General features: G+C 62.2%; 5 protein-coding genes across 5 annotated transcripts; all 5 read left to right on the plus strand.

Annotated features, from left to right (window-relative positions):
- Nucleotides 1–773: 773 nt before the first annotated feature.
- On the plus strand, nucleotides 774–2,903 carry LDBPK_141260 (poly(A) polymerase, putative; the record flags this gene model as incomplete). Its single annotated transcript, XM_003859445.1, has 1 exon — nucleotides 774–2,903. The coding sequence occupies one exon, from the start codon at nucleotides 774–776 to the stop codon at nucleotides 2,901–2,903; it is 2,130 nt and encodes a 709-aa protein (XP_003859493.1).
- Nucleotides 2,904–3,782: 879 nt separating this feature from the next.
- Nucleotides 3,783–5,465, plus strand: LDBPK_141270 (hypothetical protein, conserved; the record flags this gene model as incomplete). The annotated part of the gene is made up of 1 exon (XM_003859446.1): nucleotides 3,783–5,465. The coding sequence occupies one exon, from the start codon at nucleotides 3,783–3,785 to the stop codon at nucleotides 5,463–5,465; it is 1,683 nt and encodes a 560-aa protein (XP_003859494.1).
- A 722-nt stretch (nucleotides 5,466–6,187) lies between these two features.
- Nucleotides 6,188–7,783, plus strand: LDBPK_141280 (phosphatidylserine synthase, putative; the record flags this gene model as incomplete). Its single annotated transcript, XM_003859447.1, has 1 exon — nucleotides 6,188–7,783. One exon carries the CDS (start codon nucleotides 6,188–6,190, stop codon nucleotides 7,781–7,783), a length of 1,596 nt encoding a protein of 531 aa, XP_003859495.1.
- Nucleotides 7,784–9,178: 1,395 nt separating this feature from the next.
- Nucleotides 9,179–9,964, plus strand: LDBPK_141290 (hypothetical protein, conserved; the record flags this gene model as incomplete). The annotated part of the gene is made up of 1 exon (XM_003859448.1): nucleotides 9,179–9,964. The coding sequence occupies one exon, from the start codon at nucleotides 9,179–9,181 to the stop codon at nucleotides 9,962–9,964; it is 786 nt and encodes a 261-aa protein (XP_003859496.1).
- Nucleotides 9,965–10,895: 931 nt separating this feature from the next.
- LDBPK_141300 (hypothetical protein, conserved) lies at nucleotides 10,896–13,691 on the plus strand (the record flags this gene model as incomplete). The annotated part of the gene is made up of 1 exon (XM_003859449.1): nucleotides 10,896–13,691. One exon carries the CDS (start codon nucleotides 10,896–10,898, stop codon nucleotides 13,689–13,691), a length of 2,796 nt encoding a protein of 931 aa, XP_003859497.1.
- Nucleotides 13,692–14,481: the final 790 nt, after the last annotated feature.

Here is a 14,481-nt window from a genome sequence, read left to right on the forward strand (position 1 = left end):
TAATACACCGTCACCTCAAACGTGCGCACCGACGCGCGACTATTAGCGGGCGCTGCCCGCACCCACGAGACGCGGAAACACACTGCACTATGCGGGTGCTTGTGAAGGACTCGGCCACCCTTAACGAAAGCATGTCCTGTGCCCATGAAAAGCTCCACGCTGCTCGCTCATGGCGTCTGCCTGTGTGGGGTGAGACGGACGCGCATCGCCTCAGTTCCTCCTTCGCCCTCGCTCTGTCTGCACCGCCAGCCTTGCGTGCCTGCCGCCATGTCCATGAATGCCCTCGCTTTTTGTCTTGCGTTCTGCGGCACGTTGCCTATCTCCCCCCTCTTCACCTCTTCGTCTTTTCGCGCACAGTATGCTGTTCACCGACGTGTTCGAGGCACCCTGCTCACGTGCGCTGCCGCTCCTCGCTCTCCTCCTCTCCTCCCTCTTGGTGCCTGCCCGTCAACCTCGCACATACCACAGCCGAGGTCACAGCCGACTGCGATTACACAGAACGTCTCATCCGTCGTATATATCGGGCAGCGAGGCCTGCCTCTACACCGGGAGGGGTGGTGGCGTCTGACGCAACGTGCCTCCTTCACCCACCTTTGCTTCTACAGTGGCTTGCCGCGACTCTCTGTCTGTGAATACCAAATTCCCTTAGACTCACGCACACCCACCCATCCAGCGAGCGCCCACTCGAGGCGCGGCGAATCTGGCCGGCGGATTGCTTTCCACCTAAACAGAGCCGTTTTCTCTTTGTTTGCCGTCGCCTCTCTGTGCTGCGCATGGCGTCGACCACCGCGACGGACAAGGACTTCTTGGCCAAGAAGATTGTCTCGGCTGATGGGCCGAGGGGTGGGGAGGTGGTGCACGACGTGTCTCTTAGCGAATGGTGCATCACCCGCATTGAGCCGGAGGAGGAGTCCAACCGTCGACGGTCGGTGCTCGAGCGCATCGTCAACGTGGTGCGGGTGTGGATTCGCCACACGATGATCACGGAGTTCCGCATGCCAGAGGCGGCGGCGGCGCAAGTCGAGGGCCGCATCTTTGCCACCGGCTCCTACCGATACAACGTGCACACCTCTGGCAGCGATATCGACATGGTGCTGATTGCCCCCAGCCGCATCACCCGCGAGCACTTTTTCAACACGCTGGCGCCACGGCTGAAGAGCGAGCCGTGGGTGACAGACCTGCACTGCATTCGTGAGTCTCGCGTGCCGATCATTGCGATGGTGTGCGACGGCATCGACATCGATCTCTCGTTTGGGTCGATCCGGCAGGACCGCGTACCGGAGGTAATCACGGATGACCTTCTGCAGGGCCTCGACGAGCAGTCCGTGCTGAGCTGTAACGCCGTGCGAGTGGCACACAACATAATGGATCTCGTGCCGAACAAGGCCGTTTTCCGTCAAACCTTGCGCTTCGTGAAGGCGTGGGGCAAAGCAAGGTCCATCTACAGCAACACCTTCGGCTTCCCGTCCGGCATTGGCTGGGCCATACTCACCGCCTTTGTGTGCCAATGCTATCCCAACCAGAACGCCGCCGGCATGGTCACTCGCTTCTTCCGCACGTACCACACGTGGTTTAAGCCGAACCCGCACGAGACCGGCACCGAAAACCGCGCCATCTACCTCACCGAGTCCATGCGGGCCCGCACCCACCTCGGCCGCGGCTGGGACCCGCGGGAGTCCAAGTCGGATGCGATGGCACTCTTCCCGGTGCTGACGCCGGCGGTGCCATACGGCAATACCTGCTACAATGTTACTCTCACCAACCTGCGCCAGCTCTGCGACGAGTTCCAGCGCGGCCACGATCTGCTTAGCAAGGACCTCGGCATGAGCGCGGCGGAGGCGAAGGCGAAGTTCGGCCCGTTCGGAGTTTGGTCGCGTGTGTTGGAGCCGGCCCCGTTCTTTGGCAAATTCCAGCACTACCTGCAGATCAAGGTCTCATGCAGCGATGCGGAGCACTACCAGGCCTACGCGGACGGCGTGGAGTCGCGCATACGTATCCTCTGGGCCGGCAACGCCTCGTCACGTGGCCACACGCTGGAGGACTACCGCCAGCTTCGCCTGCACCTGAACCCGCGCCGGTTCGAGGACCCCGAGGAAGTGCAGCTGCGCACGCGACTGACAAGCAAAGCCACTGGCGCGGCGGCGGCGTCGAGCCACACTCGCGGCAGCGTCGGCTCTCGCACCTCTGGCCAGCTTGGCGACGGCGGCAGCTCTCTCGTTGGTAGCATCAACGCGAAGGATAGCAGTGCCCCCTCAGGTCCGACGTGGTTCACGGCGCACTACTTCATTGGCATGGCCGTCGACACGAAGGTGTCCTCGGCCAAGATCGACCTCGCGCCCGCCATCCGTACCTTCCACACTGTCGTTCGCGAGCTTCGTCAGTACCGTGAGGGCGTCACGAGGCTGCCAGTGATAACGGTTGTAGACATGGCACGCATCCCGACCTTCGTCAAGGAAGCAGCTGGGCACGTCGAGGAGACGGCGGTGGCGCGGGAGGAACGGAGCTCCGGCGAGGCGGAGGAGGCGCGCAACAGCAGCAACACTGCCGCATGTGCAGACGCGGCCAAACGCGACGGCACATCGGCGGCGTCGACGACAACATCAAAGCCGAGCACGGCGACGAGCGGCTCCACCGGCACGACAGCGAGTGCGGCTGACGGTTCGGCCAACGAGAAGAGTCGCGGCCTTCACGACGGCGGTGCAGGTAGCGGCGCAGCATCGAGTATCGACAGCCACGCACGTAAGCGCACGCGAGATCAGTACGGCACCGATGGCCAAGCTACCGTGGCAGCCAAGGCGGAGACCTCGATGACAGCTGCCGGCAGCGGAAGCGGTGCGGCTGGCAGTGCGCAGGCGGAGGAAGACGCCGACTACATCGAGCAGGCGCTTGGGCTGGACTTCTAGGTGAACGCGCCACGAGAGGCTGCGGCGCCGATGAAGCGGCGCGTATAAACAAGCACGAAAAACCAATGATGTTTTGGTGGTGTGTGCATGTGTGCCTGATGCGGTGCCAGATGCTCTGGCGCATGTTCTGGGCGCACATAGTAAGGATGACAAGCTGCCAACGATCTGCCAGTTCAATGGGTCGCTGCGAATGAGGAAAAGAGTGACTTGATGCGCGACCGATCCTGCTGCCGCGGGGGAGGGGGCGGAGGAGGAGAGGGGGTACAGCGACGGGGAGCTAGGCGAGGAGTCCCACGAAAGCAACAAGACTCGAGCGACTTTGTCTGTCTGTGCGACCAGTCGCATCGCCGCTGCTTCGGCGACCATGATGGACGCATACGTCCCTACTTCTCTTTTCTGCTCAACCCGCCGCACGCGCGCTCACACACTTATGTACTTTTCACGAATTTGTCACCCACTTCCGTTGCACCACGGTTGTGCGTGTGCATGGGTGTGCCACTACGCGTGCATGTGCTCGACAGCGCTGCGGGCCTCTTTCACTGCACATGTGCGTCAACGCACCTCCCTATCTTCACCTCCACTCCATCCCCCAACCCGCTGTCGTTGACCGTCTCCAATCCTTCACGTGCTCCCCCCCCCACACAATCACCATAAAACGCAAGAGCGAACGATATCGAGGGTCCAGTGACACGCTGCACTTCCCCCCTCCCCCCAATAATTAGCCAGTCTGCACTCGCTCTCTCTATACACGGAGTCGCGCGTGGCGATGTACACAGGCATATTGGTATACACCGTCATGCATGCATAGGGCGCTTCGCTCACCGATACTCGTTTTTGCACGCACACACGCCTTTTTCCTTGGTGTATCGGGCTGCAGAGATGCTGAGTCGGCTTTCTGAGCGTTGCAGCATCGCCACCGGGCTTGAGCAGGTGCTGCGCCGTCATGTGTGGAGCGCGGCATGGCTGCGCGATGCCGAGCCAGCGGCAGCCGCCAGTCAGAACATCGATCTCAGTTGCCTGATGGAGCGCGCAGGCCGCGCGGCGTACGACGTCTTTTCAAACCTTTACACCTCGCAGCAACACTGGCTGATCCTGGTGGGCTCAGGCAACAACGGAGGTGACGGCTATGTCATCGCGCGACACGCCCGCGAGGCCGGGAAGATCGTGACGGTGCTGTGCATGCCTCACAGCAAGCCGTTGCCGGCGGAGGCGGCAAGTGCTCAGCATGCGTGGAAGGCGGTTGGCGGCACCGAGACTACGATGAACCCCGGCGCGCCGTTGCAGCTACCCGCCGACGTCGACCTTATCGTGGACGGCTTGCTGGGGACCGGCATCTGTGGGCCCCCTCGAGAGCAGTACGAGGATGTCATCCGGCACATCAACGGTCTCCCGGTGCCTCGGGTGGCTATCGACATTCCATCCGGTCTCAACGCCGAAACCGGGGAGGTTGCCGGCGCGTGCGTGAAGGCGGACCACACGGCTACCTTCATCTGCCTGAAGCCTGGGCTGCTCACGGGGCAGGCAAAAGACTATGTCGGGCAGCTGCACTACCGCAGCCTCGGCTTGGAGGATTGGATGACGGCGCCGGAGCGGATGAGGGCGGCCTTGTGCCGCCGCGTGGCGCTGGACGACGTCTACGAGTACTTCGGCATTAGGCGGTCGGCGTTGGCACACAAGGGCAGATGTGGCAAGGTCATCCTTGTCGGCGGAGACCACGGCTTTGGAGGTGCCACTCTCATGTCGGCCGAGGCCTGCGTGACGGTCGGAGCCGGGCTCACCCGCGTGCTGACTCGCCCCGAGTATGCAGCACCGTTGTTGACGCGCTGCCCAGAGGCGATGGTGACAGCCGTGGAGACGGACACGGGCGGGCAGCTGGAGCAGCAGATGCTCGCGGCTTTCGAGTGGGCCTCTACGCTGGCGGTCGGACCTGGACTTGGCACCGGCGCGTATGGCCAGGCGGCCTTGACCGCTGCTCTGCGACACGCTGAGGTGCATCAGGACAAGCCACTGGTGCTGGATGCGGATGCGCTGAACCTTCTCGCAGGCCGCCTTCACGGCAAGGAAGGGGGTGCTGCTGCCGGCGCTGGTAAACACCTGCCGGTGCTTCCGAACAGCATAATCACGCCGCACCCCGGTGAGGCGGCCCGCTTGTTGGCCTGCCGCGTCGCAGATGTGGAGAAGGACCGCCTCGCCGCGGCTCGCCGCCTTGCTGCCATTTTGGGTGGGACTTGCCTCCTCAAGGGTCCTGGCACGATTGTGCACTGCCACAGCAGTGCGAAGACAGCAATCGTGGATGCCGGAAACGCCGGCATGGCAAGCGGTGGCATGGGCGATGTGCTGACTGGGCTGCTGGCAGGCCTTGCCGCGCAACGAATGCACGACACCTTCAACACGACCTGTGCAGGCGCTCTCGTGCACGGCGTCGCTGCAGATATGGTGGCCGCCGAGGACGGGCGTGGCACACGCGGTATCCGAGCGACTGAGCTCATTCATCGCGTACCCTTGATCGTCAACGCCTCCGGGCCATCTCCTGCTACCCGGCAGCGATCAAGTGGACCATGAGGTTCGCGCGCGAGGCATAGGGTGAAGAAACATGCGTGTGTGGATGTTGTGTGTGTGAGGGGTAGAGGGGGAGAGCATTGCAGGCAGCTTTTCGGGGCGGCGGCCGCCTCCATCGTAGATAGCTATTGGTTTTCGCTGAGCAAGCGCATGACTGTTGCTTTCTATGCGACCTTCCTCCTTCACTCTCCCCTCAGCCGCCGTACAGCCGAGCTCATGACAGCTCTCTATTCCAATTTGCTTCTTGAAGTCTTCCCTGCGGCTTGCTCGAGTGGATAGCCGTTCCGGCCAGGATGGATCCCTTGCGCAGTGCTGAGCGCGTGCATGTGCCCACTACACCCACGTATGCTTCAAAAAAGACTTCTTCTATGGAGATAGATAGGCACATATGCGTGCTCGTGCATGTGGACGAGCGTGTGCGCGTGCGCGCCTTCTTTTCCCTTATCGGAGGCTACTCAGGGCTATGAACAGCTTCGTCGCAGCGGGTTTGGCGTTGAGCGACGAGAGTCTTCAGCGCCTTCACTGCCGCCACGCCATTCCGTAGACGTACGCGACGCCCCCTCCCGCCCCCTTCCCCTTACACCACGCACTCGCACGCCTCGACGTCTTTCACTGTGCTGACGCTACATTGTTTGCGCCTCTCACGTCACATCTTCATCTTCTCCCTCTTTTCCACGTACACTTACATATCACGCATCACGCAGGTCCGTCATTGGCTCACACGCATGCATCGAGGTCAGGATGACCGAGTCGCCGACGCCGAAGACCGGCGTGCGGCGTGCAGGGCGGAGGGCGGTCCGGATGGTGTCACACCCCCGTCGTCGTCGGAGAAACGCGGTGCCGACGGCGACGGGAGCACTAGCACGTGCAAGGGGGGCGGCACGCTTCGCCTGCCCCCGCTGAACATTCAGTTGACGGATCACCCGCTTGAGTCTGTGTCGTCGACGCACCGGGCGGACCGCCTGCTCAAGCCAGCCAGCCCGTGGGCACGCGAGCTCGACTTTAGCGACCGCGCCTATACCCCCCACACCGTCTTCATACTGCTCAGCATTCTGATGTCCATCTTGCTCATGTTGCGGTACTACTATTACCCCAACATGGGCGTGGCGGCGAAAGTGAAGGTTGGCCTCTCCGCTGCTGCCTTTGTTTTTATTGGCTTTGGTGCGGTACACCTTCCCGACTCCCTAATGGTACGACCCCACCCGGCTGTGTGGCGTGCCGTCCTGGCGCTTGGCGTGCTATATCTGGTGTTCCTCACCTTTATGATATTTCAGGACCTGGAGACGGTGCGGAAGATAATGGGCTACTACGATGCTTCCCTGTTGAACAAGCTGCCAGAGCGCACCTACGCGCAAGACTGCCGCATGAGCACCGAGGAGGACCCCTGGTTCTTTGTCCACACCTCCTTCGACGTCTTCCTCCTCGCTCACTCGCTCGGCTACGTCATCAAGATGCTCATACTGCGGGACTGGCGCATGGTGACGGCCGTGTCGCTCGGCTTCGAGGTTGTGGAGGTGACCTTTCAACACGTGCTGCCGAACTTCAGCGAGTGCTGGTGGGATCATATCGTACTCGATGTGCTGATCTGCAACGCGGGCGGGATGCTGGTAGGGATGTGGCTGCTGCGGCAGCTGAACGCGAAGCAGTACAAGTGGATCGCTCTAAAGGAGATTCCAACCGTGAAGGGGAAGGCGAAGCGGCTCCTTGAGCAGCTGGGGCCGCGCAGCTTCGAGCGCTACAACTGGAACATCTTCCAGAGCCCGACGCGCTTCTTCCAGGTCACCGGCATCCTCCTGCTGATGCTGCTTCAGGAGCTGAACTGCTTTACAATGAAGGCGATCCTGCATATGGCGCCAACGCATCACATCGTGACATGTCGACTGGCCCTGTGGGCGCTGCTCGCCACTTCGTGCCTGCGAGAGCTGTACGAGTACATGACAAACCCGCGCATCAAGCGCATCGGCACAACGGCGTGGGTGGCGATACTTGGCATGGGCATGGAGACCATATGGATCACAAAGATGGCCGTCGAGGGGCAGTACTTCCAAGACGCGGTCATGCCCACTCACGTCGCGGTGCCTTGGATGGTTGCCATCGCCGCGTTTGGGATTTGGCTGGTCTTGTACTTTGGTGTCTTGTCCCTGGAGCAGCGCAATCGCCGTCGCGGTGCGGCGTACCTACTCGTGAACCTCTTCTTCTACGCGGCTGCTGTGTGTGTGCTGGCGCTGTTCCTAATGGGTCTACCCGATCTACAGATTGGTCGGCAGGCATTCGAGTCGGCGATGGCGCCGTATGAGCGGTACATCTTCCTTTGGCGCTAGCGCTGGCAGAACGAGAGGTAGAGAAGGCGACGGACAAACAGGGGGAAGGGTGGACAGCTAGCATGCAGGCTGCGTAGTTAGCATGCGCGCGCATGGGCCATGCCAGCTGCTCGCGTCTGCGCCATCTTCCTTCTCTCATCTCTTTCTCATATCAAGTTCCCCCGTTGGGGCTGCGTTTCTTCGCTTCGACTTCGCTCCCTGATGATGCCGGGCCGTCTGACCGTGGCATCACAGGGCCCAGCATCCCGCCCCTTGCTGGGAAGCCGAGCAGCCTGCACAGCCAGCCCTCGAATTGCGGCTTACGGGCTCTTGGTGCCGGCGAGCCGGTCTGGGTTGGCGCTGCGCCAAGGAGGCTGGCGGTAGTGATCACGCTTGGTCCAGCGCACTACGAATCGCGTCGGTGACTCAACGAGTATATGCCTCCGCTTCCTGCTGCTCTGCTTTGGCTGCGTTGCGGTGATGTGGAGTGTAAGCCTGGACCCTAGCCTGCGCCGCATGCAGTGGAGGTGCAGTGGGCCTGAACGACACCCAACGGCGCTGGTTGGGCCGGCTCCTTGACGCAGCCGTGGTGCGAACGAGCTCGGTGAGGTGCTGTTGTGCGCACATATATATATATATATATATGCATCTGTGTGTGTGTGTTAGCTTGCTCGTGGTAGAGTGGCGCTGTGAAAGATGGGCGTATGCGTGACTTCTTCATGTGCCTTACTGGTTGGTCGTCACATGAGTCGCTAATATAAGAATGCAGACATCCCGTTGCATTGATGTGCGTGCATACGTGTGCGTGTGTGTCTGTGCGTGCGTGCGTGGAAAACGTGACTGTATGAGCGCTCGGTGCTCTGATCGTCGCTGGAAGGCGTTTGGGGATGGCGCAGGTGAACATGCGGCACTCAAGCCGTCTTCTTCCTCGCGCATGACCACGTTTGCCTGTCGGTGCAGGCACCATGCCGTGCCGTGAGGGCAAAACGAGTGCCGCTGACTCGCTTGCCGGAGTCCGCACCGGCGGCTCGTTGCACCACACATTGTCCACCGCTGCTCGCCACACTCTCTTCTTCTTATGCCGCGTCCGTCTGGGTGTTCGTGCGCGCCTGCTGATCTTTTCAATGCAGCGTCCGTTCGGCGTCGTGCCCTTCTTTGTTTTGGTTGACGCGCACTTGCCTTTGCAGGACGCGCTCGCACCATCGAGACACACAGACACACACACACGCACGAATCTAATCAAGCTCCTACGCAGAAGCATATAACGTTTTTCGGTGTCGCAGCACAGCCGCGTTTCGTTTTCCTCCTTCGCAAGCTTCTGCGGAGGAACACGAGCGGAACAGCACACACCCATACACAGACAGACAGACAGACAGACACACAGACACACAGACACACAGACACACATAACCAGCCATGCCGGCATTGAAGCCGTTGCTCGTGTTCGGCCTACGTGGCACTCTCGTGGAGCGCATCCATGTACGCCACGTCCCGGAGGGTATGCCAGCGGCGGACTTCACTGTGGGCTTGGTGAAGGTGTGGCTGCGCCCCCACATGATCGAGGTTCTTAACGAACTACAGGAGCACTGCCGCCTCGCGATTTGGAGCTCCACCACTGCGCGCAACACACACCCGCTCGTGAATGCGGTGTTTGGGTCAAACATGACGCTGCAGGCTGGTGCAGGAACCGCGACGGCAGCACCGGCTAAGCAGGAAGCTGTCAGCACGTCTGCTGGAGCTGTAGCCTCCGCCAGCAACGGGCGCGGTGGGCGCTTCGGTAAAAAACGGCGGCCGACCACAGCCGAGGCGGCGGATGAGGAGAGCGTGCCAGAGGCCGCCATCAACGTTCCTCAGCCGCAGCGAGTTCACTTTGAGTTTGTCTGGACGCGCGAGCACACGCGTGTGGACGACTTCCGTCGCCTCAACGCGGCCGTTAGCGATGACAATCACGCCACAGTGAAAGACCTGTCTCAGGTGTTTGCGCAGTTTCCGTCTATCGCGCAGCCGCAGAATACAGTGCTCATCGACGACACCCCCAGCAAGGCGAAGATGCAGGCAGACAACTACCTGTGGCTCGATACGTGCAACAGCCTGCGCATCAAAGACGAAACGGGTTTGTACCGTCTGCGCGACTTTGTGATGAAGGAATTAGTGCCAGCGGATGATGTGCGCGAACTGCTGCCGCGCCGCATCCGGATGTGAAGTGCAGACGTCTGTGCGTGTGTGCGTGTGCGCAAGAGGACTCTTCACACCTTTTTAACGAAATTCTGGTGTTTACGGTGATGGCGCGTGTGCGTGCTTGCAGGCACGCGTACGTGCATATCTGTGCCGGTGCGCAGAGGGCGGCAGCGAACCGGGGCGCAAGTATGCAGAGAGACGCCAAGGAAGGCAATGCATTCGGATGCGCAGCGCGGCGTCACGCGCGTGAGCGTACGAACGCACGGCAAGTGCGCGGAGATAGTTGAGGAAGCCGCGATGTCAGAGGAGCGGGGCGTAACGTGACGAAGGAGTACAAGGCGTGTGAAGTACTCATGATGAGCCCGTCGGCCTGTGCCTGCCTCGCTCTCAACCCCTCTCCCCATCTTCCCCTCTACACACTGTTATGCCCCTTACATAAGTGAACGCCCGTTGCGGTGGCCGATGTTGGCTGCCCGACCTTGATGGACGGTTGCCCGTCTCTCTTTCTCGCTCACGTTGCCGTTCTTCCTCCCTCCTTTCCTCCACCCCTCCTCGCCCCTACCCTCTCCGCTGCTCACTTCTCTTCGACTGCTGTGACCTCACCCACCCACCCCCGTCGCTGCTTCCTTGCCGCATTCTCTGACAAGAACGACTCTACGTTTGACCGCGAGAGAAGACTGAGCTTCAGCGCCCCTCACACCTCCATCCCACGTTGCTCTCCTTCGACGCTTCCCTCCCTCCTGCTCTTCTTCGTGCCCGCTAAGACAGCTCTGCCGCCCTTTTTCGACTTTCTACGGGGAGGGCGAGACGTTTTCTCCCTTCGCTGCTCATACGTCGACTGGGAGCCGCCCTACGCGGTGCCAGCTCCTGCTGCTCCTCCGTGTGCTCGCCCCGCCTTCTGCCCTCAGGCGTGCTGAGAAGGCGCGGCAGACGGACGAAAACAGGGACGAGGCCAATGTCAGTGGAGACGCAGGATGTGGAGGTCGAGGTCGACCTGTCGAAGCTCATTGACGTCGGCCTCACCTTTCTCCCTCTGCAGCTCACTATCAAGGACATCCTTCAGCGGCTTGTACGGCTGGAGAAGGAGAACGCCATTCAGAACGATCACATCGCTCAGCTGACGGCGAACGTGGCGGAGCTGGAGGCGGCAGCCGCCGCTCAGTCCCCCGCGACTGACCGCAAAGGCGACAAGGAGGACAAGGACGCCGAGGCAGAGCACGCGGCCCTATGGGAGGAGATGTCGCGGCTGAACGAGCTACTAGGCGAGCTGCAGGACGACGCCGAGCGGGGTCGGCACACCATCGACGAGATCTACGCGGCTCGCAAGCACCAGAGCAGCGCTGCCGCCGCAATGACCGGCGCCTCGTCCCACGCGTCGCTGAGCACGGTCAGCAAGTCAGCCGCCACTCCTCTCGCTCACTCGCCCGCCAGTGGTGCCGGCACCTCTGGAATCGTGCTCCCTGCACACGGCGCAAGCGCCGGCAGCGCCGCCCCCTCCCAGAGGCAGCAGGACCTCGTCGAGGCTTCGGGGTCGTCGGTGCCGGTGGGCGACATCATCCTGAGCAAGGCACACGAGGCACTCGAGCTGGTATTGGAGGCGCCGTATGCTGCCTTCTGTGACTCCGGCGATGCTCGCCAGCGCGCAGAGGCCGGCCTTCGCGGCAGCGAAACCGGCACTCGGGCCACGCAGAGCTCGTCGCCCACGTCCGCCGGCGGCAGGGCGCGCCCTCGTCGTGCCGTGTCCGTTGTGGACGGCCCCCACGGACCGCACGCTCGCTCGTCTGTCTCCTTCCCACAGCTCCGGGACTCCCCTGTGCTGCAGGACGCCCACACCCCTGCGTCACCGCCCCAGAAAACGTGGGGCTCGTCTGTCGAGTGGACGGCGGCGACTGGCGGCGAGGATGCCGGCGAGCACCGTGAGGCAACCACGCCTATCATCGAGCCCGTGCCATCTGTTCAGCCGCAGCTACGCCGACCAAGCACGTATGCCGAGAAGCGCATGACAGCCGGTGCGGCGCGGCGCACCTCCGCTCGCGCTGCGGCTGGCGCTGGGGGTGCCTCCGAAACAGGCTCGCCGGCGACACCGCCGTCTGTCTTTGACAAGCTCCGCCGCGACGGGGAGGATATCGCCTACCTGAACCGCGTCGTGGCGGAGATTTTGGGGGAGATGAAGGGGTTGCACGACGACGTTGACTTACTGCGTACAAACCGCCAGGAATCGGACGACGCGACTAGCCGGTCTGGTGCGGTAGTGGACAGCGACGGGCTCGATGGCTTGCTTCGGCGATTGGCCCGCGTTGAGGGCGACATCATGGACGCTCGCCAGCACACGCGACACCGCGACAACCAGCTTCAGGAAGAGCTGGGCGACCTGAAGAGGCAGCTACGCGTGGCGCGTTGTCTTAAGGATGACGACGTGGACGCGCTGCACAGTGTAGCCGATCTCACGGAGCGCGTGCTCCAGCTCGAGCAGCGCGTGCGTGCGCTGGAGAGCGGCCAGGGCATGCTGCAGGAGCAGTTTGCGAACGTGCTTGCGGTGGGCGACGGCACCGGCGGCGATGGCTCCTCGGAGGTGAATGCTATTCAGTTCGCCGCCCTTCAGGGCGCCGTGAAGGGGCTGGAGAAGCAGCTCGCTGCCCTCCTGGCGGCGCAGGAGGGTCAGCGGGATTGGACGGATGACATTCGAAAGCTGAACGAGGGCGTGCGGTCGGTGGAGGCTGAGGTGGAATCGGCTCAGGGTCAGCTGCAGCGCCTGCAGAAGGAGGCATACCGACTGGACGAGGTAAAAGCGAACCGCACCGAGCTGCCGGACGACTCCCTTCTCGAGAAGGCACAGCACTGCAGCAGCATCGGCGCCGGCGATGGGGCGGCAATGTCCGATCTGGCCTCGCGCATCTCGCGTGCCGAGGCGAATATCGAACACATCAGCGAGGGCAAGGCTGACCGCAGCGCCCTCCACAAGCTGCGTGACGAGCTCAACGCCTTGCGACAGCTCGTGGAGCTGCTGAACGCGCAACACCGTGACCTCGTCGACACCGAGGGAGGTAGGCCGAGCGCGGCGATGGAGAGCATGCTCCGCGAGCTGCAGGGCGAGCTGAGCGCTCTGAAGGAGGCGCACAACACGCGCTTCGCCGGTGGCGGACTGAGTGGCGAGGATGCCAAGGATCTGATGGACAGCATCGAGCGACTAGACCACTGCAAGGCCGACGCCACCCTCGTGGCGAATAAAGCCGAGCGCGACTACGTTGAGAACGCGCTGGAGCGACTGATGCGCGAGGTGGAGCAGGTGCTGAACGCGACGAATGCAGGCCTCATAGACACCCTAGAAAAGTCGCTCGGCATTCTGCGCGACATGATTGACGGCAAGGCAACAAAGCAGGACGTGGCGAACCTGCAAGGATGGATGTCGGAGGCGAACATCGGCGGCGGCGCTGGCGCGCCAGATGGGCTGACTGGCTTCAAAGGCTTCCGCTGCCTTGGCTGCAACCGGCCAATGGACAACATGCGACCTCGAACGCTACCGGCAACCATGACCCCCTTCTTGAACCGTAATCCGCAGAACCACCCGCAGGACAGCGTCACCCGTACAATCCAGCAACAGCATGCACCGCCCCGCTCTGGGGGCGGTGGTGGAGGTCAGGCGCCCGTCGCTGGTGTTACCGCCTCCTCCTTGCGCTCAGCCGGCAGCCCGGAAGGGTCGCTCCACCGTAGCACCAATAGCGAGCCGCTGCCTCCGATAGAACCCATGTAAACTAGGAACGTAAAGCACGCCCCGTAGCCTGCGAGGTCGTGGCCATGTACAGTGATGCGTGTATATCTCGGCTCGCGCTGCCGTGGATCGCCGCCGCCGCCGCACTCTCTTTCTCCGCCTCAACGATCGCTTTTGCATGTTTCGCCTCAGCGCCTCTGCGTGCGCTGTGTGGCGCACTCGCGCCTTCCCGAGTGTCCTCCGCGGGCGAGAGCGCGCGCGCTCTCTCAGTGTTCGTTTTATATACATATATATATATATCTCGTTTAGCTTCTGCGCTTTCTTTGCTGTGGCATTCCACAGGTGATGTAACAACTTCCGTCTGCGCTCTTCGCACTCTCGCGCTGCGTGGGCGTGGGACGGTGCTTTTCCATCTTTCTCTACGCGGCCACTTCGCCCTGGACACCGTTGACCGTCTCTGGTCCTTCACCCCACCCTCCGGTCGATGGGCATCGCCGACGCGCCTCCCTCTGTATTTCTCGCACCCACTCCCTGCCCCTTTGATTTTGTGCAATTCAACGCGCGGGAGGTGCAGCAAATTGGGGATTCTCGCGCTCTTGCTCCGGCTTCGATCCCCTGATGGCGCAGTGTGTCTGTGTGCATGTTTGTGTGGAAGGGGGGACGGGGCGCACCTCGGTGCGTGGCATCCAGGGCCCACTCCCCACGCTGTGCGAGAGCAGGCCAGGCAGCCCCCGCGGCCCTTTTTCCCCCTGCCAATGCCGAGCCGCCGCTTCTGGTGGTGGCAGGGTGAGGCGCCTACAGCGTAGGCTGCGGTGAGAGCGACTCACCGCTG

The sequence above is a fragment of the Leishmania donovani genome, chromosome 14 (assembly GCF_000227135.1).
Source record: "Leishmania donovani BPK282A1 complete genome, chromosome 14".
NCBI classification, from domain to species: Eukaryota; Euglenozoa; class Kinetoplastea; order Trypanosomatida; family Trypanosomatidae; genus Leishmania; species Leishmania donovani.